The 25,298-nt window shown below is 43.5% G+C and overlaps 3 protein-coding genes across 3 annotated transcripts; 2 read left to right on the top strand and 1 right to left on the bottom strand.

Annotated features, from left to right (window-relative positions):
* Positions 1 to 1,500: 1,500 nt before the first annotated feature.
* LOC120390731 (claw keratin-like) lies at positions 1,501 to 2,049 on the top strand. The gene has a single exon (XM_039513567.1). It carries the CDS (start codon positions 1,501 to 1,503, stop codon positions 2,047 to 2,049), a length of 549 nt encoding a protein of 182 aa, XP_039369501.1.
* Positions 2,050 to 10,350: 8,301 nt separating this feature from the next.
* On the bottom strand, positions 10,351 to 10,869 carry LOC120390733 (claw keratin-like). Its single transcript, XM_039513569.1, has one exon. It carries the CDS (start codon positions 10,867 to 10,869, stop codon positions 10,351 to 10,353), a length of 519 nt encoding a protein of 172 aa, XP_039369503.1.
* Positions 10,870 to 16,501: 5,632 nt separating this feature from the next.
* On the top strand, positions 16,502 to 17,020 carry LOC120390727 (claw keratin-like). The gene has a single exon (XM_039513564.1). The coding sequence runs from the start codon at positions 16,502 to 16,504 to the stop codon at positions 17,018 to 17,020; it is 519 nt and encodes a 172-aa protein (XP_039369498.1).
* Positions 17,021 to 25,298: the final 8,278 nt, after the last annotated feature.

Below are 25,298 nucleotides of genomic sequence, written 5' to 3'. Positions count from 1 at the left end.
TGGAGGTCGTGAGAATACAGAAAAATAGATCTCTGCTTCCTAGCAAGTTTATAATGAAATGTCCATTGCCCCTAACAATGACCTGTATGAACTGAAAGAATCAAAGGGGATATCTGTTCAGGACAGCCAGTTGTGCTACTGATGCAGCTCTGAATCACCTTGACATGCATTCTCATTGCACCACCAAGAAAGTCACTGGAATGACACAAGGAATGCAGACTGCAACGTGCATTATTAGGATTAGCCCAATTATCCCAAACCCTGAGAAAAAGCATGTTCAAAAGGAGGATTTACCGAGGCAATTAAGTTTGTGTGGTAACTAATTGGGACCTCCTGTAAGAAACGCATCACAAATCCTCCAGACAGTCCTAGAAACTGTATAAAAGCGCTCACGACTCAGGTCTCTTCTAAACGCTTCTTTGGACTTCATCTCTTCAGCGAACTGGGTAAGTCCAATTTGACTCATTCTTTCTAGTCCAAGAGCTGTCACAGTAGGGACCATTTTCATTTAAGACTCAATCTTGCATGTTCTCCCTGTGATTTTTAACAGGGAATAGGGTGTTCCATAATTATCTTGTGTAGTTATCTGAAGCCAAAGTTGGGGAGTTTAGGAGCACCATACACAACCAGGAAACATATTTCCTATTAACTGGATATAGAATTAGGGCATTTAAATCTTTAAAGTAACATTAGAAAGTCCCTTATCCATTTTTCTCTTGGATAGATGAGGAAGAAACTTCTCCACCTTCATCCATAAATGGGCAATTCAGGGGTTTTCTTCATTCTGACGTAGCTGTTACTCCTCACTATTGGAGTCAGGAGAATTATTAAGGTGACAACTGGTGTGATCCAGTCTAGCAATTCCTACATTGTTATGAACAGAAATATCCATTGAAAATGCTTTTCCTCAAATGGCATAATTTATTGTCGCTGCGTGGAAGCCATTTTTCCAGAGTACAAGGTCTGAGGATCTTGTTCTTAGTGATTTATTTGGAGAAAGGAAAGTTTCTGTTCCTTCATTAGCAAGTATTGATGACACCCAAGGTCTAGAAAACCCAAGAGCCACACTCTGACACTGGATTCAACTGGTTTGCATGCAGAGGTTGAACCCTCAAAGGAAAGAAAAAGATCAGCATTATCCCAGCCATGTTCTCTTTGAGAAATGTCTATAATGGACACAGCATACCAGGGGTCCTTCAAAGAAATAATGACACTTATTCCAGGTGGTGTTTTTCAGACAGGTCATTGAGAGGGTTTCAGAGGGGACAATTGGGAGGGAAGTTTAGTGTGAGTGGATAAGAGGCAAAGAAAGAGGAAATAGGAACAAAAACATAGCCACAAATATAGGATCTAAGTCCACTCCTCCTCTCTCTCTTGTGCCCCACAGCAATCTCACTGAAATAGTAACCGGGTTTTGAGTCCTTTCTTCCACTGACACTGGTACCTTTTCTTTACTCTATTCCCTGTTGGGTGTTTCAGGTTTACCTCCATCACAGAAAGATGTCTTGCTCCAGCCTGTCCTATCCAGAATGCGGGGTGGCCCGTCCCAGTCCAGTTTCTGGCAGCTGCAACGAGCCGTGTGTTAGGCAGTGCCCTGACTCTGAAGTGATCATCCAACCATCACCAGTTGTTGTAACCATCCCAGGACCAATTCTTAGCAATTTTCCTCAGCAGAGTGAAGTGGCAGCCGTTGGAGCACCTGTGGTCGGACCCGGCTATGGGGGCTCATTCGGTTATGGGGGATTGAACGGCTATGGGGGCGCTTATGGAGGATTGTATGGTTACGGGGGATTAGGTGCTTATGGGGGCCGTTATGGTTACGGGGGATTGTGTGGTTACGGGGGCCGTTATGGTTATGGGGGATTGAGTGGTTACGGGGGCCGTTATGGTGGACTGTGTGGTTATGGAGGAGGTTACGGGGGACTGTGTGGTTACGGGGGAGGTTATGGAGGATTGTGTGGTTACGGGGGAGGTTACGGTTATGGGGGAGCAAGCGGTTCTGGGGTATCTTGCCATAGGTACCTGAGTGGAAGCTGTACACCATGTTAAACCCTGCAGGAATATCAATGGTAAAAGAAAAGACCAGGAAATGAACAACAAGCTCTAGATTCAGACAGAGATTTCAGAAGTGCTGGGCAGGCACGGCTCCACTTGAATTCAATGCGAGCTGTGTCTGCTCAGCCCTTTCTCTCAGAGAGCGATTTCTGATATTATGCTTTTAAACTCTTTCTGCCAATGCTTTCCCAACCATATGCTTATTCTCTTAGTCACACGTGGACTCATTCTGAATGACACTCAGGCTGTTTGCACTAGCCCCACAGTACCAAAGAAATAGGGGCCTTAAGAAAGGCATCAGGTGTACTTATTATCACTTTAATTTGTTTGTCCAACTCTGAACCTGCAGCAAAGGAAAAAGAACATCTTGCCTCAAATGCATCCCACAGAAGCGGGTGAACAGTCGCAGCCCCTTTGGAAATACTTGAAATACATTCTTTCTGCTCTGTATTATTTCTTTCTGTAACTGTGCATTGCAAATTTCATTCTCATTAAAAACTATGCTGCATTATAATATCAGTCTTCTGGTTTTCCTTTTTCCTCCCTCCTTGTTTAAAAATCATGCTGGGAAATTCATCCCTGTAGAGCAGGCAGCACCAGGCACTTCTCAAGTTGCAACTTTTGAAGGTGTAGAGTGATAGGCCTTAAAGTGGTTCATAGCATTATGCAGGCCCTCTGCACAGGGGTCGAGTTCTTCCTTGCATTATCTGTGTAGCAAAAAGCTTTTTCCTGCTAACACTTACACAGATTTTCACTTTAAAAATGTAAATATTTCCTTTGATTTGAAAAAAGACCAGTCACATGGTTCATGGAAAGTGTCTGTGTTAATCTTTGCTGAATAGCCACCCAAATTTTTGGAAAAAAAAGGAAATTGGCCACCCCTAAAGACAAATTACACTACGCCAAAGTCATCTGCAGCAGTCAGGAATCTCCTTTGAGATATGAAGAAATTAGTACACTGACCATTATTTCAGTACAAGAATCTATGGTTTTTTAGGAAGCTGTTCCTCACTGCACTCCATATTACCATTTTTATAGAACCCCCCCCCCCCACCACCACCACCTCTCCGGGGTGCACTAGGCTCCAGCAAAACAAGCAGGTGCTTTGGGCAGCACCTTTCCAGAGGGCGGCATTTTGGCCATCCTTTTTTTTTTTTAAACTCGCTTCCTCCCTTCTCACAATCCTGCAGAAGTGGAACCACAGAGCAGCTGGGGATCCAGCATGGGAGCTGAGAACCCACGGGACCCTGGGAGCTGTAGTTCCTTGCCTAGCTCCCTGCCTATAGAGCCAGCCCTGGGGTGGGGAAAGAACTACATTTCCCAGCAATCCCTTGGCAGCTATCAACAGGAAAGGGAGGGGTAGGGAGTGAGGTAGCTGAGCCATGCTGCGAGTTGAAAGGGGTGGCACTGAGAATGGGGGATCCCACTAGAATTTAAAATGAAGAGTAAGGGAGGGGAGGCTCTGCTAGGGGGCTGTGGCAGCTTTAGATACAGTACCAGGCACGTAGGAGGATTTCCACTTCTGAGCCATGGAAGCAGAAATTGACTTTTCCTTTCCAGATTTAGCTAATATTCACAAAGGGAATCTAGCACCTGCCTTCCGGTTTTGAACACCTCACAATTCAGGAGGGCTCAAGCTCAGTTTGGGCAGCTGTTACTTCATTTCTCCCAAATCAAATACACTGATCCACTGTAACTTGCTGTAGAAAAAGTAGGATAAGAAATGAAGCAGCAAGAAATGCTTCCCAGTGGTTTTTAGGACTGGAATTGCATTTTCAACAGCTATTGCCCTTTTTTAAAAAAAAAGTTGTATTTGTTTAAAAGGAAGACAGTGATATTGCATTGGCAAATTCCCCATAGAAACAAAGAGTGGAACAAAAGAATAATAAAGGCACCTCAACTTTTCTTCATTTCTGGAGGACAGTCTTATAATATGCATCCAGATATCCTCCAATCACACAAGCTGAAAATTGTTCCACTTTACTGCAGTTCTGTAACCATATGGGAACCAATCCTGTCTGTGTTCTGGGCACATCCAAAATTCCTGCTGAATGACCTGCCCTGGGAGCGAGTTACCAGTGACCCAGGGCTGGGACAGCAGGGGGGTGCAGGTTGCGGGGGAGAGCCCAGGGCTGGGGCGGCAGGGGAGTGTGGGTGGGGGGAGGGCACTGGTGGGGGGGAAAGGAGGGAGCCCAGGGCGGGGGCAGGAGGGGAGTGCAGGGGGGGGGAACCCAGGGCTGGGATGGGGGGCAGCCAAAATTTATTTTGCTTTGGGCGGCAAAAAACCTAGAGCCAGCCCTGACTGCACATACCAAGATTGCATTTTCTACTATGTTTTTCTTCAACATGTCCGTGGCTCTCAGTTCCCAGAAGATGAATATTTTCTACTAATTAAATTTTTGATCTGAGAACACAAAGGACCATCCTGGCTCTTCAATGACATGATGTAATACTCAAACAGTGAGGGGAGACTTTGCCATCTGGCACCGGGTTTTATTTAAGGGCAATGCAGCTCTACTCTTCAATGTCAGACCATACCTAATGAGCCGTCTTTGGAAAGGAAAAACATAGGCATTGCTGCAGCAAATCAGGCCTCTCCCCCACAGTGGTGAGTGCCAGAGGCTTCACAGGGAGGTGCAAGAATCCCAGCAGAACTTTTTCACTATCCCCCATCAATCCGATCTCCCCCCAATATTAGATGATACCCTGAAGCACAATCCTTGCCAAACTTGAAGAAATGCAGTAAATCCATCTCAGTTGTTATTTGCTCTAGAGTACTGCAAGCACCATTCTCTCTGCATCACCAAGAGACATTTCTCAACTCATCCCTCTCCTTAGAGATACACCAGCTGCAGCATTAAAGAGCTGAATTGCCCAGGAATAAATCTTTTGCCGTTAAACAATGAGCCTTTCACCTCCAGATCACAGATTCATTGCTAACAAATGCCCTAATAGTGCCAATCATCCTCTCAAAAATATTGATTTACTTCTTTTTCCTTTTCTTTCTTTTCTTTTCTTTTTTTAAACAGGAAGGCCTAGCAGCTCTGATCCTTTGAATTCCAGACATAGCATTTCATGCAAGATTCATGATTTCACAGAATTAGACCTGGTCGAAATCAGCAACTATTCCAATGATCTCACTTCTGGATGCAGCTAAGCAAACCTCTCCCAAAATGAGCCATTAATTTTAAATGCCTGACAGGAAAAGATCCAGGCTACTTTTTCTGAAGTGCTGAGTACTCAAAACTCCCATTGAAGCTAACAGTATCTGTTTGTGCTCAACATTTTTTGATAACAGAGCACAAACTTTGCAGAGGTATCCAAAACTCGAGGACGTTTTTGACCACGAACGATATGGAAGTTTTTGGTGATATTAAAAGATAACAGCAGTACAGTTTCACAATCAAAGCTGTTTTGCCACCATTTTTAATTACTTGTTTCACCCTGGTCAGTCACAACATAAAGAAAACACAATAAAAGCCAAATATCAAAAAGCTTCTCCATTCTGCAGTGGCTGTTAGAAAGCTAAAAGGCAGAAATAAAAGGTCCATATTCATGGATAGGAGATAACCTAGCCAGATTCTCATTGACACTAAAGCCTTTTGACACTCCTCTGGCATTGGAAAGAGGCATTAAATTCAATATAAATGTAGGTAACGTACACCTGAAGGCCTCTGCTCCATTTGCACTTTACATAGCTCTTTAAAAACCATACTGCAATTGAGAATCAGGCCCACGGTGTTGATAATAGAGAAAGCACATAGCCAGGAAGGCATTAGAAGAAAGACCCATCATGGGAAATTTGGGAAACATTCAGCGTTTGCAGAGGTGCTGATTAAATGCAGCTCTTTTATAATTTCACAAAGAGGTCGATGTACTCAGCAATTCTCAAAGCTAGGGCTATGAGCTAAAACCTCAATCTGTATCTTGCTGTTCATGTCCTGGTTCTTCCTTTTACTTTGGATATGCCTATTGGGTTTAACATAGCCCACTATTTCCATTAAGGTTCCTGTGGCCCCATCACCATCCCCACAACCCTATATTCCTCCCACAACCTTGTAACCATAGAATCTCTTCTAACCATATGGACCCCAATAACCATGTCATGTCCCATACCCACAGGGACCTCCCAACTGTATACGCCTCCATAACGTTATAAGGCTCTATCACCACATAGGCCCCCATCACCCCTTCCAATGTCAGCTGCTGCTGAAGATCGCACGATGCTTTCCTGAGAGGAAGAACTGAGAATGGGTCCTGAGAAGGTCATGACAGCGCGTGGTGGTTGGATCAGCACTGTGGGCTCAGGGCATTGCCTTATGTAAGGCTTGTTGAAGCTGTCCACACAAATGCGTATGTCTAAGATTCAGGGCTAAATTCAAAGGATCACGAGCATCATCTGAATGCTTCCTCAGATAAAAAGAACAGGAGTACTTGTGGCACCTTAGAGACTAACAAATTTATTTCAGCATAAGCTTTCATGGGCTACAGCCCACTTCTTCAGATGCATAGAATGGAACACACAGACAGGAGATATTTATACATACAGAGACTTATTCATTTCACAGAGGAGAATAAGTCAGAGAAGTGGTTGGAAGACTTTGGAATCTTGAGTGTTTTTATAGAGTTTTGTAGACTGCCTGGGGGACTTCAGAGACCCTGCACTCCTGAAGGCTTAATTAGTTACAAAACAAACTTGGTGTAACTCCTTCAATTGATGTAGTTTTTTTCCCTCTGATGATTAGCTTGTTCCTAACTCCACATGGCGTGACATGCACCTTGCACCATACAACTCTCTCTCATCTTAAAACTTTATGGGCCAGCTACATTCCTGCTTTCATTCTACTGACTTCAGTGATGCTGCAATGGGCTATTTGGAAGCCTAGAATGGTAACTGTGCAGTGTAATAGAGAAGCCACGGTGAGTATGTGGCCTATTATTGGGTTTTATTTCTGACTCTGTCACATGCTCCAGATGTATCCTTCACCTCAGTGTGCTTTTCATTTCCCTTTCTTTAAGAAACATTCCTTTGTAAAGCTCAAGGGGCAGATGCTGAGCCAGGGTACAACAGTGCAATTCCATACACTTCAACTGAGGGAAGGCATTGACACAGCTGAGGTTAGAAGAAATGGCATTGGGGGTGTATTCTCTACTTTACAGAACATTCTAATTACGGCTGAAAAGCTTTCTGCAGAATGCCCTAGGTTGGTCAGACTTGGAATGAATCCTATCTCCTCTCACAGAAAGTGGACCACTGAAGAATTACTCCTTAACTCTGTCTGTTTTGTGCGTCTTCCTTTTCTTTACAAGCTGAATTCTCTTACAGGACCCAATTCTCTTGGTTGCTCATGAACAGAGATGCAGTAGCTGATGTTTCCCATTGACTTCACTGGACATTGCATCTGAGCAGTTGTGGTTGAAAGTGCCGAGTATGCTCAGACAGATGCACTCCACACAAGGTTGTCTCTAAACTAGCCTGGATAAAGTGCCTTGCTTCAGTTTGAAGCTGTGCTGGTACACACTGGCTCAACATCCACCCTTAAATGTAAAATAGATATAAAAGGGAAATGCAAAGGTACCTTGAGTGAAAATCAAAGAGCCCCAATTTCAGAGGCAGAGAATCACGAACGGAGTACTGGAATGATGTCTGAGACCTTGACATACATTTTTAAAGTGAATCTAATCGTTAATATTGGAACATCTAAACCCAGTAAATATTATTGCTACTATAATAATACATCTCTTTGGCTGTATAAAACTCGATGAGAGGTTATGAAGTGCTCTGAAATGCTTAGATCAGAGGAAGCCTCAGACAATGAATTTTGAAAGATCTTAAGATACCTTATTGCCACAGAGGTGAAACAAGGTCAGACAGGGAGTGATTGGCAGAGTCAAAAAAAACAGACCAATAGTTGGGACTATTCATGCCAAAAATTAACTCCATCTCTTGAACCCCACTGGACACTTACTGTTCATTGCTTCCAACTATGTCACTTACCTGAGAGTAACTCTTAGGGCTAGTCTACACTTACCTGCCGGGTCGACGCGGTGAGTTCGACTTCTCGGAGTTCGAACTATCGCGTCTAATCTGGACGCGATAGTTAGAACTCCCCGTGCGCTCCAGTCGACTCCGGTACTCCACCACTGCAAACGGCGGTGGCAGAGTTGACCTTGGAGCCGCGGACTTCGATTCCGCGGCGTCTGGACGGGTGAGTAGTTCGAACTAGGGTACTTCGAATTCAGCTACGCTATTCATGTAGCTGAATTTGCGTACCCTAGTTCGACCCCCCTTCTTAGTGTGGACCTACCCTTAGAGAGGGTCATTCTGGAATTTTTCTTATTTTGTTCTGATGATTCTTGGGGGAATTTTTTGATGAAACATCTTCTGATCTAAATGTGAACCATAATCAACAATCGAGGGTTTTGCACTCCACTAAAACTCCCTCTATTTGAAGGTGTTGGCCCAGTGGTGGGTATTTATATTTGAGCAGATTTAAATTATTTGGTACCAAATTGAATTTAATTGAATTCTCTGGTACCGCATTTGAATTCAATATGGAGAGTTTTATTCCGGTACAACACATGAACAAGCTTGAAATGTACACATTTGTAATTTCTTTGGACAATTATTATCCTCATGTATAAAGAAGCCTATGTTAAAGAGATGACTTACCCTGTACCTCATTTCACAAATCTGAAAGAATTCATTACCATTGGGTGACTATGACCCATGAGAGAGATGTGTTTCCAAGGAAAGAAAAAGTAGCACACACAGTGCACTTGGCGACTTTGTCTCAATAAGTGACATGCCTTAAAGTAGTGGTTCCCAAACTTGTTCCACCGCTTGTGCAGTGAAAGCCCCTGGCGGGCAAGTGTGGTTTGTTTACCTGCTGCGTCCGCAGGTTCGGCCAATCGCAGCTCCCAGTGGCCGCGGTTTGCTGCTCAAGGCCAGTTGGAGCTGCTGGAAGCGGCGCGGGCCGAGGGACATGCTGGCTGCCGCTTCCAGCAGCTCCGATTGGCCTGGAGCAGCGAACTGCGGCCACTCAGAGCCGCGATCGGCCAAACCTGCCTTACGGGCAGGTAAACAAACTGGCCCACCCACTAGGGGCTTTCCCTGCACAAGTGGTGGAACAAGTTTGGGAACCACTGACTTAAAGCAAGTTTTTGAAGCTTGAATTATATACTGGAATTTACAATGTTATCATAATCATGGAAAATAAATTAACAGATTTGGGTTTTATATAAATATGGTAATATGGAGTGCAGTGAGGAACAGCTTCCTAAAAAACATTAGATTCTTGTACTGAACTAATGGTCAGTGTACTAATTTCTTCATATCACAAGGGAGATTCCTGACTGCTGAAGATGACTTTGGTGTAATGTAATTTGTCTTTAGGGGTGGCCAATTTCCTTTTCCTTCCGAAAATCTCGATCACTATCCAGCAAAGATTAACACAGACATTTTCCATGAACCATGTGATTGGTCTTTTTCAAATCAAAGGAAATATTTACATTCCTAAAGTGAAAATCTGTGTAAGTGTTAGCAGGAAAAGGCTTTTTGCTACACAAATAATGCAAGGAAGAACTCGGCCCCTGTGCAGAGGGCGTGCATAATGCTATGAACCACTTTAAGGCCTTTATTCTCCTATCACTCCACGCCTTCAAAAGTTGCAACTTGAGAAGTGCCTGGTGCTGCCTGTTCTACAGGGATGAATTTCATCCAGCGCAATTTTTAAACAAGGAGGGAGGAACAAGGAAAACCAGAAGATCAATATTATGATGCAGCATTGTTTTTAATGAGAATGAAATTTGCAATACACAGTTACAGAAAAAAATAATACAGAGCAGAAAGAATCTATTTCAAGAATTTCCAAAAGGGCTGCGAACGATCATCCACTTCTTTGGGATGCATTTGAGGCAAGATGTTCTTTTTCCTATGCTGCAGGTTCAGAGTTAGACAAACAAATTAAAGTGATAATAAATACAACTGATGCCTGTCTTAATTTCCCTGTTTCCCTCACACTGCGGGGTTAGTGCAAGCAGCCTGAGTGTCATTCAGAATGAGTCCACGTGTGACTAAGAGAATAAGCACGTGGTTGGGAAAGCATTGGCAGAAAGAGTTTATAAGCATAATATCAGAAATCGCTCTCTGAGAGAAAGGGGCTGAGCAGACACAGCTCCCATTGAATTCAAGTGGAGCCGTGCCTGCCCAGCACTTCTGGAATCTCTGTCTGAATCTAGAGCTTGTTGTTCATTTCCTGGTCTTTTCTTTTACCATTGATATTCCTGCAGGGTTTAACATGGTGTACAGCTTCCACTCAGGTACCTATGGCAAGATACCCCAGAACCGCATGCTCCTCCATAACCGTAACCTCCCCCATAACCACACAATCCTCCATAACCTCCCCCGTAACCACACAGTCCACCATAACGGCCCCCGTAACCACTCAATCCCCCATAACCATAACGGCCCCCGTAACCACACAATCCTCCATAACCATAATGGCCCCCGTAACCACCTAATCCCCCGTAACCATACAATCCTCCGTAAGCACCCCCATAGCCGTTCAATCCCCCATAACCGAATGAGCCCCCATAGCCGGGTCCGACCACAGGTGCTCCAACAGCTCCCACTTCACTGTGCTGAGGGAAAGTGCTGAGAATTGGTCCTGGGATGGTTACGGCAACCGGTGATGGTCTGATGATCACTTCAGAGTCAGGGCACTGCCTAACGCACGGCTCGTTGCAGCTGCCAGAAACTGCACTGGGACGGGCCACCCCGCATTCTGGATAGCACAGGCTGGAGCAAGACATCTTTCTGTGATGGAGGTAAACCTGAAACACCCAACAGGGAATAGAGTAAAGAAGAGGTACCGGTGTCAGTGGAAGAAAGGACTCAAAACCCGGTTACTATTCCAGTGAGATTGCTGCGGGGCACAAGAGAGAGAGGAGGAGTGGACTTAGATTCTCTATTCGTGGCTATGTTTTTGTTCTTATTTCCTCTTTCTTTGCTTCTTATCCACTCACACTAAACTTCCCTCCTAACTGTCTCCTTTGAAACCCTCTCAATGATCTGTCTGAAAAACACCACCTGGAATAAGTGTCATTATTTCTTTGAAGGACCCCTGGTATGCAGTGTCCATTATAGACATTTCTCTAAGAGAACATGACTGGGCTACTGCTATCATTTCTTTTTCTTTGAGGATTCAACCTCTGCATGCAAACCAGTTGAGTCCAGTGTCAGAGTGTGGCTCTTGGGTTTTCTAAACCTCGGGAGTCACCAATACTTGCTGATGAATAAACAGAAACTTTTCTTTTCTCCAAATAAATCACTAAGACAAGATCCTCAGCTCTGGTAAACTGGGTTCAGATCCACTGGCTTCCATGGAGCGACCCTAAATTACACCATCTGAGCAGAAGCATCTTCAGTGGGTATTTCTGCTCATAAGAACGCTGGAATACCTAGACTGGATCACACCATTTGTCAGTTTAATAATTCGCCTGCCTCCAATACTAAGGAATAACAGCTACTTCAGATTAAAGTAGAAGACCCCTAAATTGGCCGTGTAGGGACTAAACTGGGAACGTTTCTTCCTAATCTAGCCAAGAGAGAAATGGCGAAGAAACTTTCTAAAGTTAATTTAAAGATTTAAATTCCCTAATTTGATTTCCACTTAATAGGAAATATGTTTCTCAATCGCATATGGTGCTCCTAAAATCCTCACCTTTGGCTTCAAATCATGGATCCACCACAACCTGCTACTGAATAGCTACACAAGATAATTATGGAACAACATTGTCATTCCTGATAAAAATCACAGACAGTGCATGCAAGATTCAGTCTTAAATGGAAATGGATCCTACTGTGACATCTCTTGGGTTAGAAAGAGATTGAGTCAAATTGGACTTACCCAGTTGACCGAGGAGCTGAAGTCCGAGAAGTGTTTAGAAGAACCCTGAGTCGTGAGCGCTTTTATACAGTTTCTAGGACTGCCTGGAGGATCTGTGATGTGTTTTATAGAGGGAGTCCCAAATTAGTTACCAAACAATCTTGATGGCCTTGTTAAATCCTCCTTTTGATGGAACTGTTTTCTCAGGGTTTGGGAGTATTGGGCTAATCTCAGCCTCAAAGAGAGTGACATGCACGTTGCAATCTGCGTTCCTAGTATTATTCCAATGACTTTCTTGGTGGTGCAATGAGAATGCGTGTCAAGGTGATTCAGAATTGCATCAGGAACACAATTGGCTGTCATGAGCAGAAATCCACTCTGGTCCTTTCAATTCATGCGGGTCATTGTTAGGGGCATTGGACAGTTCATTATAAACTTGCTAGGAAGCAAAGAGCCATTTTTCTGCATTCTCAAAAGCTCCATCCCCAACGGGTGAGATCCAATTCCCTTTGAAAACAATCAGAATCATTCCATTGCCTTCAGTGTCTTTCCTGTCGTGACTTTAAGTCTCAGATTCACCTTTTGGCAGAGGGATAGTACGATGCCTATGGACAACTTTAGCCCCAGTTTAAAATTTCAAACTATGTTTTAGCAGGGTCTTAAGTGAAGCGTGGGCCTTTGTGATGGCCCTCTGCCCAGAGGTGAATTTCACCTTAGGGTGATTAAACCTTGATCTAACATTGGACCTCCACTTGTGTCACCAATGCTACCTCAAAGGGTTTCCTAAACCAGATCTGCTCATGGGTCGATGGAAGGGATAGTGAGGAGTTAAAGGAAGCAGTGCTCTTTTCTAGAAAGGGTTTGAGTTAAATCATTGAATTTGTTCTTTGTTAGAAACCATCTCTCTATGACTGAGCTGACAAGAAACTAAGGTCTTGCAAGATAATGTAGCTGACTAAACCCTGGAAGAAGCCCAGGAGAGATGGAAATCATGGATTACGGGTGAAGGAGGAAAGGGCTATTGGCTGTGATTTGACATGGAGTCCGACCAGCCATAGGTTATGTTGCAGAAAACATTCCTGAAAAAACCAGAATGTTGTTTTAAGTGTAAAATCTATTTCTAGGAGTGTATTCTATATCCAGGGAAGAAGGCAGAAATGTCCTCCTGTGACTTGAAGGCCCTGAACCTCTTTCAATTTGAAGCAACTGTGCTGATTTACACCAAGAGAGCACCTTCATTTTTCTATAAATACACCAAATGCAAAATCACATTAGAAAGAAAATGAAATATCCCCAAATTCTGTGGCTTTGAATCATGCCCTGATTAAAGGAATGACATGAGAGACCTTGGCCTCTATTTTTTTTAATTGACTCTATTACTCATTGCAGAGGCGTCTAATCCCAGGAACAATTTATTAATCTTCTAAGAATACAACCCTTTTAATGTGTGAAAACCACCAATGAATGTTTACGAGGTGCTTTGAAATCTTGAGTTCTGAGAATGAAGAAGAACTTCCAGCCTTAACATGCTTACTACCCTTGTTTTATCCGCATAGAACAGTAGGCACATGGAGCTGAAGGTCACACGATTCTGATTCCCTCTACCACAGTTCAAGCTCAAGGTTCATCCCTGTTAGACTCTATTACAAGGCAACATTAGTTACACACTCAAGGAAAAGATAGAAATTGCCTGACTTGTAATTCCTTTGGAGAGTGTTGTCCTCAAGTATAAAGAAGAAACAATTAAAGTGGATCAAGCGTTAGTCATTTTTTTAATTGTTGATGCTTAGATCCAAGGATGCACCCACTATTTAACGAGACATGTTACTAATGTTGCCTTGTAATAGAGTCTAACAGGGATGAACCTCAAGCTTGAACTGTGGTAGGGGGAATCAGAACCGTGTGACCTTCAGCTCCATGTGCCTACTGTTCTATGCGGATAAAACAAGGATAGTAAGCATGTTAAGGCACGGGTGTCAGTTGCAGAAAAAAACAATAGTTCTGATTCCCCCACCACAGTTCAAGCTCGAGGTTCATCATTCTCAGAACTCAAGATTTCAAATGCAATCTTCGTATGTGCAGTTCCTGCAATATCAAGCGATGGTGCACCCAGGGGGTTTTGTATAAAAATGGTAATATGGAGTGCAGTGAGGAACAGCTTCCTAAAAAAACATTAGATTTTTGTACTGAAGTAATGGTCAGTGTACTAATTTCTTCATATCACAAGGGAGATTCCTGACTGCTGGAGATGCTCTCTTGGTGTAAATCAGCACAGTTGCTTCAAATTGAAAGAGGTTCAGGGCCTTCAAGTCACAGGAGGACATTTCTGCCTTCTTCCCTGGATATAGAATACACTCCTAGAAATAGATTTTACACTTAAAACAACATTCTGGTTTTTTCAGGAATGTTTTCTGCAACATAACCTATGGCTGGTCGGACTCCATGTCAAATCACAGCCAATAGCCCTTTCCTCCTTCACCCGTAATCCATGATTTCCATCTCTCCTGGGCTTCTTCCAGGGTTTAGTCAGCTACATTATCTTGCAAGACCTTAGTTTCTTGTCAGCTCAGTCATAGAGAGATGGTTTCTAACAAAGAACAAATTCAATGATTTAACTCAAACCCTTTCTAGAAAAGAGCACTGCTTCCTTTAACTCCTCACTATCCCTTCCATCGACCCATGAGCAGATCTGGTTTAGGAAACCCTTTGAGGTAGCATTGGTGACACAAGTGGAGGTCCAATGTTAGATCAAGGTTTAATCACCCTAAGGTGAAATTCACCTCTGGGCAGAGGGCCATCACAAAGGCCCACGCTTCACTTAAGACCCTGCTAAAACATAGTTTGAAATTTTAAACTGGGGCTAAAGTTGTCCATAGGCATCGTACTATCCCTCTGCCAAAAGGTGAATCTGAGACTTAAAGTCACGACAGGAAAGACACTGAAGGCAATGGAATGATTCTGATTGTTTTCAAAGGGAATTGGATCTCACCCGTTGGGGATGGAGCTTTTGAGAATGCAGAAAAATGGCTCTTTGCTTCCTAGCAAGTTTATAATGAACTGTCCAATGCCCCTAACAATGACCCGCATGAATTGAAAGGACCAGAGTGGATTTCTGCTCATGACAGCCAATTGTGTTCCTGATGCAATTCTGAATCACCTTGACACGCATTCTCATTGCACCACCAAGAAAGTCATTGGAATAATACTAGAACGCAGATTGCAACGTGCATGTCACTCTCTTTGAGGCTGAGATTAGCCCAATACTCCCAAACCCTGAGAAAACAGTTCCATCAAAAGGAGGATTTAACAAGGCCATCAAGATTGTTTGGTAACTAATTTGGGACTCCCTCTATAAAACACATCACAGATCCTCCAGGCAGTCCTAGAAACTGTATAAAAGCGCTCACGACTCAGGGTTCTTCTAAACACTTCTCCGGACTTCAGCTCCTCGGTCAACTGGGTAAGTCCAATTTGACTCAATCTCTTTCTAACCCAAGAGATGTCACAGTAGGATCCATTTCCATTTAAGACTGAATCTTGCATGCACTGTCTGTGATTTTTATCAGGAATGACAATGTTGTTCCATAATTATCTTGTGTAGCTATTCAGTAGCAGGTTGTGGTGGATCCATGATTTGAAGCCAAAGGTGAGGATTTTAGGAGCACCATATGCGATTGAGAAACATATTTCCTATTAAGTGGAAATCAAATTAGGAATTTAAATCTTTAAATTAACTTTAGAAAGTTTCTTCGCCATTTCTCTCTTGGCTAGATTAGGAAGAAACGTTCCCAGTTTAGTCCCTACACGGCCAATTTAGGGGTCTTCTACTTTAATCTGAAGTAGCTGTTATTCCTTAGTATTGGAGGCAGGCGAATTATTAAACTGACAAATGGTGTGATCCAGTCTAGGTATTCCAGCGTTCTTATGAGCAGAAATACCCACTGAAGATGCTTCTGCTCAGATGGTGTAATTTAGGGTCGCTCCATGGAAGCCAGTGGATCTGAACCCAGTTTACCAGAGCTGAGGATCTTGTCTTAGTGATTTATTTGGAGAAAAGAAAAGTTTCTGTTTATTCATCAGCAAGTATTGGTGACTCCCGAGGTTTAGAAAACCCAAGAGCCACACTCTGACACTGGACTCAACTGGTTTGCATGCAGAGGTTGAATCCTCAAAGAAAAAGAAATGATAGCAGTAGCCCAGTCATGTTCTCTTAGAGAAATGTCTATAATGGACACTGCATACCAGGGGTCCTTCAAAGAAATAATGACACTTATTCCAGGTGGTGTTTTTCAGACAGGTCATTGAGAGGGTTTCAAAGGAGACAGTTAGGAGGGAAGTTTAGTGTGAGTGGATAAGAAGCAAAGAAAGAGGAAATAAGAACAAAAACATAGCCACGAATAGAGAATCTAAGTCCACTCCTCCTCTCTCTCTTGTGCCCCGCAGCAATCTCACTGGAATAGTAACCGGGTTTTGAGTCCTTTCTTCCACTGACACCGATACCTTTTCTTTACTCTATTCCCTGTTGGGTGTTTCAGGTTTACCTCCATCACAGAAAGATGTCTTGCTCCAGCCTGTGCTATCCAGAATGCGGGGTGGCCCGTCCCAGTCCAGTTTCTGGCAGCTGCAACGAGCCGTGCGTTAGGCAGTGCCCTGACTCTGAAGTGATCATCAGACCATCACCGGTTGCCGTAACCATCCCAGGACCAATTCTCAGCACTTTCCCTCAGCACAGTGAAGTGGGAGCTGTTGGAGCACCTGTGGTCGGACCCGGCTATGGGGGCTCATTCGGTTATGGGGGATTGAACGGCTATGGGGGTGCTTACGGAGGATTGTATGGTTACGGGGGATTAGGTGGTTACGGGGGCCATTATGGTTATGGAGGATTGTGTGGTTACGGGGGCCGTTATGGTTATGGGGGATTGAGTGGTTACGGGGGCCGTTATGGTGGACTGTGTGGTTACGGGGGAGGTTATGGAGGATTGTGTGGTTATGGGGGAGGTTACGGTTATGGAGGAGCATGCGGTTCTGGGGTATCTTGCCATAGGTACCTGAGTGGAAGCTGTACACCATGTTAAACCCTGCAGGAATATCAATGGTAAAAGAAAAGACCAGGAAATGAACAACAAGCTCTAGATTCAGACAGAGATTTCAGAAGTGCTGGGCAGGCACGGCTCCACTTGAATTCAATGGGAGCTGTGTCTGCTCAGCCCCTTTCTCTCAGAGAGCGATTTCTGATATTATGCTTATAAACTCTTTCTGCCAATGCTTTCCCAACCACGTGCTTATTCTCTTAGTCACACGTGGACTCATTCTGAATGACACTCAGGCTGCTTGCCCTAACCCCGCAGTGTGAGGGAAACAGGGAAATTAAGACAGGCATCAGTTGTATTTATTATCACTTTAATTTGTTTGTCTAACTCTGAACCTGCAGCATAGGAAAAAGAACATCTTGCCTCAAATGCATCCCAAAGAAGTGGATGATCGTCATGCCCTTTGGAAATTCTTGAAATAGATTCTTTCTGCTCTGTATTATTTTTTTCTGTAACTGTGTATTGCAAATTTCATTCTCATTAAAAACAATGCTGCATCATAATATTGATCTTCTGGTTTTCCTTGTTCCTCCCTCCTTGTTTAAAAATTGCGCTGGATGAAATTCATCCCTGTAGAACAGGCAGCACCAGGCACTTCTCAAGTTGCAACTTTTGAAGGCGTGGGGTGATAGGAGAATAAAGGCCTTAAAGTGGTTCATAGCATTATGCACGCCCTCTGCACAGGGGCCGAGTTCTTCCTTGCATTATTTGTGTAGCAAAAAGCCTTTTCCTGCTAACACTTACACAGATTTTCACTTTAAGAATGTAAATATTTCCTTTGATTTGAAAAAGACCAATCACATGGTTCATGGAAAATGTCTGTGTTAATCTTTGCTGGATAGTGACCGAGATTTTCGGAAGGAAAAGGAAATTGGCCACCCCTAAAGACAAATTACACTACACCAAAGTCATCTTCAGCAGTCAGGAATCTCCCTTGTGATATGAAGAAATTAGTACACTGACCATTAGTTCAGTACAAGAATCTAATGTTTTTTAGGAAGCTGTTCCTCACTGCACTCCATATTACCATTTTTATATAAAACCCAAATCTGTTAATTTATTTTCCATGATTATGATAACATTGTAAATTCCAGTATATAATTCAAGCTTCAAAAACTTGCTTTAAGTCAGTGGTTCCCAAACTTGTTCCACCACTTGTGCAGGGAAAGCCCCTAGTGGGTGGGCCAGTTTGTTTACCTGCCCGTAAGGCAGGTTTGGCCAATCGCGGCTCTGAGTGGCCGCGGTTCGCTGCTCCAGGCCAATCGGAGCTGCTGGAAGCGGCAGCCAGCATGTCCCTCGGCCCGCGCCGCTTCCAGCAGCTCCAACTGGCCTTGAGCAGCAAACCGCGACCACTGGGAGCTGCGATCGGCCGAACCTGCGGACGCAGCAGGTAAACAAACCACACTTGCCCGCCAGGGGCTTTCACTGCACAAGCAGTGGAACAAGTTTGGGAACCACTACTTTAAGGCATGTCACTTATTGAGACAAAGTCGCCAAGTGCACTGTGTGTGCTACTTTTTCTTTCCTTGGAAACACATCTCTCTCATGGGTCATAGTCACCCAATGGTAATGAATTCTTTCAGATTTGTGAAATGAGGTACAGGGTAAGTCATCTCTTTAACATAGGCTTCTTTATACATGAGGATAATAATTGTCCAAAGAAATTACAAATGTGTACATTTCAAGCTTGTTCATGTGTTGTACCGGAATAAAACTCTCCATATTGAATTCAAATGCGGTACCAGAGAATTCAATTAAATTCAATTTGGTACCAAATAATTTAAATCTGCTCAAATATAAATACCCACCACTGGGCCAACACCTTCAAATAGAGGGAGTTTTAGTGGAGTGCAAAACCCTCGATTGTTGATTATGGTTCACATTTAGATCAGAAGATGTTTCATCAAAAAATTCCCCCAAAAATCATCAGAACAAAATAAGAAAAATTCCGGGTAGGTCCACACTAAGAAGGGGGGTCGAACTAGGGTACGCAAATTCAGCTACGTGAATAGCGTAGCTGAATTCGAAGTACCCTAGTTCGAACTACTCACCCGTCCAGACGCTGCGGAATCGAATTCCGTGGCTCCAAGGTCAACTCCGCCACCGCCGTTTGCAGTGGTGGAGTACCGGAGTCGACCGGAGCGCGCGGGGAGTTCGAACTATCGCATCCAGATTAGACGCGATAGTTCGAACTCTGAGAAGTCGAACTCACCACGTCGACCCGGCAGGTAAGTGTAGACTAGCCCTAAGAGTTACTCTCAGGTAAGTGACATAGTTGGAAGCAATGAACAGTAAGTGTCCAATGGGGTTCAAGAGATGGAGTTAATTTTTGGCATGAATAGTCCCAACTATTGGTCTGTTTTTTTTGACTCTGCCAATCACTCCCTGTCTGACCTTGGTTCACCTCTGTGGCAATAAGGTATCTTAAGATCTTTCAAAATTCATTGTCTGAGGCTTCCTCTGATCTAAGCATTTCAGAGCACTTCATAACCTCTCATCGAGTTTTATACAGCCAAAGAGATGTATTATTATAGTAGCAATAATATTTACTGGGTTTAGATGTTCCAATATTAACGATTAGATTCACTTTAAAAATGTATGAAAAGGTCTCAGACATCATTCCAGTACTCCGTTCGTGATTCTCTGCCTCTGAAATTGGGGCTCTTTGATTTTCACTCAAGGTACCTTTGCATTTCCCTTTTATATCTATTTTACATTTAAGGGTGGATGTTGAGCCAGTGTGTACCAGCACAGCTTCAAACTGAAGCAAGGCACTTTATCCAGGCTAGTTTAGAGACAACCTTGTGTGGAGTGCATCTGTCTGAGCATACTCGGCACTTTCAACCACAACTGCTCAGATGCAATGTCCAGTGAAGTCAATGGGAAACATCAGCTACTGCATCTCTGTTCATAAGCAGCCAAGAGAATTGGGTCCTGTAAGAGAATTCAGCTTGTAAAGAAAAGGAAGACGCACAAAACAGACGGAGTTAAGGAGTAATTCTTCAGTGGTCCACTTTCTGTGAGAGGAGATAGGATTCATTCCAAGTCTGACGAACCTAGGGCATTCTGCAGAAAGCTTTTCAGCCGTAATTAGAATGTTCTGTAAAGTAGAGAATACACCCCCAATGCCATTTCTTCTAACCTCAGCTGTGTCAATGCCTTCCCTCAGTTGAAGTGTATGGAATTGCACTGTTGTACCCTGGCTCAGTATCTGCCCCTTGAGCTTTACAAAGGAATGTTTCTTAAAGAAAGGGAAATGAAAAGCACACTGAGGTGAAGGATACATCAGGAGCATGTGACAGAGTCAGAAATAAAACCCAATAATAGGCCACATACTCACCGTGGCTTCTCTATTACACTGCACAGTTACCATTCTAGGCTTCCAAATAGCCCATTGCAGCATCACTGAAGTCAGTAGAATGAAAGCAGGAATGTAGCTGGCCCATAAAGTTTTAAGATGAGAGAGAGTTGTATGGTGCAAGGTGCATGTCACACCATGTGGAGTTAGGAACAAGCTAATCATCAGAGGGAAAAAACTACATCAATTGAAGGAGTTACACCAAGTTTGTTTTGTAACTAATTAAGCCTTCAGGAGTGCAGGGTCTCTGAAGTCCCCCAGGCAGTCTACAAAACTCTATAAAAACACTCAAGATTCCAAAGTCTTCCAACCACTTCTCTGACTTATTCTCCTCTGTGAAATGAATAAGTCTCTGTATGTATAAATATCTCCTGTCTGTGTGTTCCATTCTATGCATCTGAAGAAGTGGGCTGTAGCCCATGAAAGCTTATGCTGAAATAAATTTGTTAGTCTCTAAGGTGCCACAAGTACTCCTGTTCTTTTTATCTGAGGAAGCATTCAGATGATGCGTTCGTGATCCTTTGAATTTAGCCCTGAATCTTAGACATACGCATTTGTGTGGACAGCTTCAACAAGCCTTACATAAGGCAATGCCCTGAGCCCACAGTGCTGATCCAACCACCACGCGCTGTCATGACCTTCTCAGGACCCATTCTCAGTTCTTCCTCTCAGGAAAGCATCGTGCGATCTTCAGCAGCAGCTGACATTGGAAGGGGTGATGGGGGCCTATGTGGTGATAGAGCCTTATAACGTTATGGAGGCGTATACAGTTGGGAGGTCCCTGTGGGTATGGGACATGACATGGTTATTGGGGTCCATATGGTTAGAAGAGATTCTATGGTTACAAGGTTGTGGGAGGAATATAGGGTTGTGGGGATGGTGATGGGGCCACAGGAACCTTAATGGAAATAGTGGGCTATGTTAAATCCAATAGGCATATCCAAAGTAAAAGGAAGAACCAGGACATGAACAGCAAGATACAGATTGAGGTTTTAGCTCATAGCCCTAGCTTTGAGAATTGCTGAGTACATCGACCTCTTTGTGAAATTATAAAAGAGCTGCATTTAATCAGCACCTCTGCAAACGCTGAATGTTTCCCAAATTTCCCATGATGGGTCTTTCTTCTAATGCCTTCCTGGCTATGTGCTTTCTCTATTATCAACACCGTGGGCCTGATTCTCAATTGCAGTATGGTTTTTAAAGAGCTATGTAAAGTGCAAATGGAGCAGAGGCCTTCAGGTGTACGTTACCTACATTTATATTGAATTTAATGCCTCTTTCCAATGCCAGAGGAGTGTCAAAAGGCTTTAGTGTCAATGAGAATCTGGCTAGGTTATCTCCTATCCATGTATATGGACCTTTTATTTCTGCCTTTTAGCTTTCTAACAGCCGCTGCAGAATGGAGAAGCTTTTTAATATTCGGCTTTTATTGTGTTTTCTTTATGTTGTGACTGACCAGGGTGAAACAAGTAATTAAAAATGGTGGCAAAACAGCTTTGATTGTGAAACTGTACTGCTGTTATCTTTTAATATCACCAAAAACTTCCATATCGTTCGTGGTCAAAAACGTCCTCGAGTTTTGGATACCTCTGCAAAGTTTGTGCTCTGTTATCAAAAAATGTTGAGCACAAACAGATACTGTTAGCTTCAATGGGAGTTTTGAGTACTCAGCACTTCAGAAAAAGTAGCCTGGATCTTTTCCTGTCAGGCATTTAAAATTAATGGCTCATTTTGGGAGAGGTTTGCTTAGCTGCATCCAGAAGTGAGATCATTGGAATAGTTGCTGATTTCGACCAGGTCTAATTCTGTGAAATCATGAATCTTGCATGAAATGCTATGTCTGGAATTCAAAGGATCAGAGCTGCTAGGCCTTCCTGTTTAAAAAAAGAAAAGAAAAGAAAGAAAAGGAAAAAGAAGTAAATCAATATTTTTGAGAGGAAGATTGGCACTATTAGGGCATTTGTTAGCAATGAATCTGTGATCTGGAGGTGAAAGGCTCATTGTTTAATGGCAAAAGATTTATTCCTGTGCAATTCAGCTCTTTAATGCTGCAGCTGGTGTATCTCTAAGGAGAGGGATGAGTTGAGAAATGTCTCTTGGTGATGCAGAGAGAATGGTGCTTGCAGTACTCTAGAGCAAATAACAACTGAGATGGATTTACTGCATTTCTTCAAGTTTGGCAAGGATTGTGCTTCAGGGTATCATCTAATATTGGGGGGAGATCGGATTGATGGGGGATAGTGAAAAAGTTCTGCTGGGATTCTTGCACCTCCCTGTGAAGCCTCTGGCACTCACCACTGTGGGAGAGAGGCCTGATTTGCTGCAGCAATGCCTATGTTTTTCCTTTCCAAAGACGGCTCATTAGGTATGGTCTGACATTGAAGAGTAGAGCTGCATTGCCCTTAAATAAAACCCGGTGCCAGATGGCAAAGTCTCCCCTCACTGTTTGAGTATTACATCATGTCATTGAAGAGCCAGGATGGTCCTTTGTGTTCTCAGATCAAAAATTTAATTAGTAGAAAATATTCATCTTCTGGGAACTGAGAGCCACGGACATGTTGAAGAAAAACATAGTAGAAAATGCAATCTTGGTATGTGCAGTCAGGGCTGGCTCTAGGTTTTTTGCCGCCCAAAGCAAAAAAAATTTTGGCTGCCCCCCATCCCAGCCCTGGGTTCCCCTGCACTCCCTCCTGCCCCGCCCTGGGCTCCTCCTTTCCCCCACCAGTGCCCTCCCCACCCACACTCCCCTGCCGCCCCAGCCCAGGGCTCTCCCCGCACCTGCACCCCTGCTGTCCCAGCCCTGGGTCACTGGTAACTCGCTCCCAGGGCAGGTCATTCAGCAGGAATTTTGGATGTGCCCAGAACACAGACAGGATTGGTTCCCATATGGTTACAGAACTGCAGTAAAGTGGAACAATTCTCAGCTTGTGTGATTGGAGGATATCTGGATGCATATTATAAGACTGTCCTCCAGAAATGAAGAAAAGTTGAGGTGCCTTTATTATTCTTTTGTTCCACTCTTTGTTTCTATGGGGAATTTGCCAATGTAATATCACTGTCTTCCTTTGAAACAAATACAACTTTTTTTTAAAAAAAGGGCAATAGCTGTTGAAAATGCAATTCCAGTCCTAAAAACCACTGGAAACCATTTCTTGCTGCTTCATTTCTTATCCTACTTTTTCTACAGCAAGTTACAGTGGATCAGTGTATTTGATTTGGGAGAAATGAAGTAACAGCTGCCCAAACTGAGCTTGAGCCCTCCTGAATTGTGAGGTGTTCAAAACCGGAAGGCAGGTGCTAGATTCCCTTTGTGAATATTAGCTAAATCTGGAAAGGAAAAGTCAATTTCTGCTTCCATGGCTCAGAAGTGGAAATCCTCCTACGTGCCTGGTACTGTATCTAAAGCTGCCACAGCCCCCTAGCAGAGCCTCCCCTCCCTTACTCTTCATTTTAAATTCTAGTGGGATCCCCCATTCTCAGTGCCACCCCTTTCAACTCGCAGCATGGCTCAGCTACCTCACTCCCTACCCCTCCCTTTCCTGTTGATAGCTGCCAAGGGATTGCTGGGAAATGTAGTTCTTTCCCCACCCCAGGGCTGGCTCTATAGGCAGGGAGCTAGGCAAGGAACTACAGCTCCCAGGGTCCCGTGGGTTCAAAGCTCCCATGCTGGATCCCCAGCTGCTCTGTGGTTCCACTTCTGCAGGATTGTGAGAAGGGAGGAAGCGAGTTTAAAAAAAAAAAAGGATGGCCAAAATGCCGCCCTCTGGAAAGGTGCTGCCCAAAGCACCTGCTTGTTTTGCTGGAGCCTAGTGCACCCCGGAGAGGTGGGGGGGGGCGGTTTCTATAAAAATGGTAATATGGAGTGCAGTGAGGAACAGCTTCCTAAAAAACCATAGATTCTTGTACTGAAATAATGGTCAGTGTACTAATTTCTTCATATCTCAAAGGAGATTCCTGACTGCTGCAGATGACTTTGGCGTAGTGTAATTTGTCTTTAGGGGTGGCCAATTTCCTTTTTTTTCCAAAAATTTGGGTGGCTATTCAGCAAAGATTAACACAGACACTTTCCATGAACCATGTGACTGGTCTTTTTTCAAATCAAAGGAAATATTTACATTTTTAAAGTGAAAATCTGTGTAAGTGTTAGCAGGAAAAAGCTTTTTGCTACACAGATAATGCAAGGAAGAACTCGACCCCTGTGCAGAGGGCCTGCATAATGCTATGAACCACTTTAAGGCCTATCACTCTACACCTTCAAAAGTTGCAACTTGAGAAGTGCCTGGTGCTGCCTGCTCTACAGGGATGAATTTCATCCAGCATGATTTTTAAACAAGGAGGGAGGAAAAAGGAAAACCAGAAGACTGATATTATAATGCACCCCGGAGAGGTGGGGGGGGGCGGTTTCTATAAAAATGGTAATATGGAGTGCAGTGAGGAACAGCTTCCTAAAAAACATTAGATTCTTGTACTGAAATAATGGTCAGTGTACTAATTTCTTCATATCACAAAGGAGATTCCTGACTGCTGCAGATGACTTTGGTGTAGTGTAATTTGTCTTTAGGGGTGGCCAATTTCCTTTTCCTTCCGAAAATCTCGGTCACTATCCAGCAAAGATTAACACAGACATTTTCCATGAACCATGTGATTGGTCTTTTTCAAATCAAAGGAAATATTTACATTCTTAAAGTGAAAATCTGTGTAAGTCTTAGTAGGAAAAGGCTTTTTGCTACATAGATAATGCAAGGAAGAACTCGGCCCCTGTGCAGAGGGCCTGCATAATGCTATGAACTACTTAAAGGGCTTTATTCTTCTATTACTGCATGCCTTCGAAAGATGCAACTTGAGAAGTGCCTGGTGCTGCCTGCTCTACAGGGATAAATTTTTGCCAGTGTGATTTTTAAACAA

The sequence above is a fragment of the Mauremys reevesii genome, linkage group 24, assembly GCF_016161935.1.
Source record: "Mauremys reevesii isolate NIE-2019 linkage group 24, ASM1616193v1, whole genome shotgun sequence".
In the NCBI taxonomy this organism is placed as follows: Eukaryota; Metazoa; Chordata; order Testudines; family Geoemydidae; genus Mauremys; species Mauremys reevesii.
Note: the sequence above shows the minus strand (reverse complement) of the source record. Positions and strands in the feature narration are given on the sequence as shown.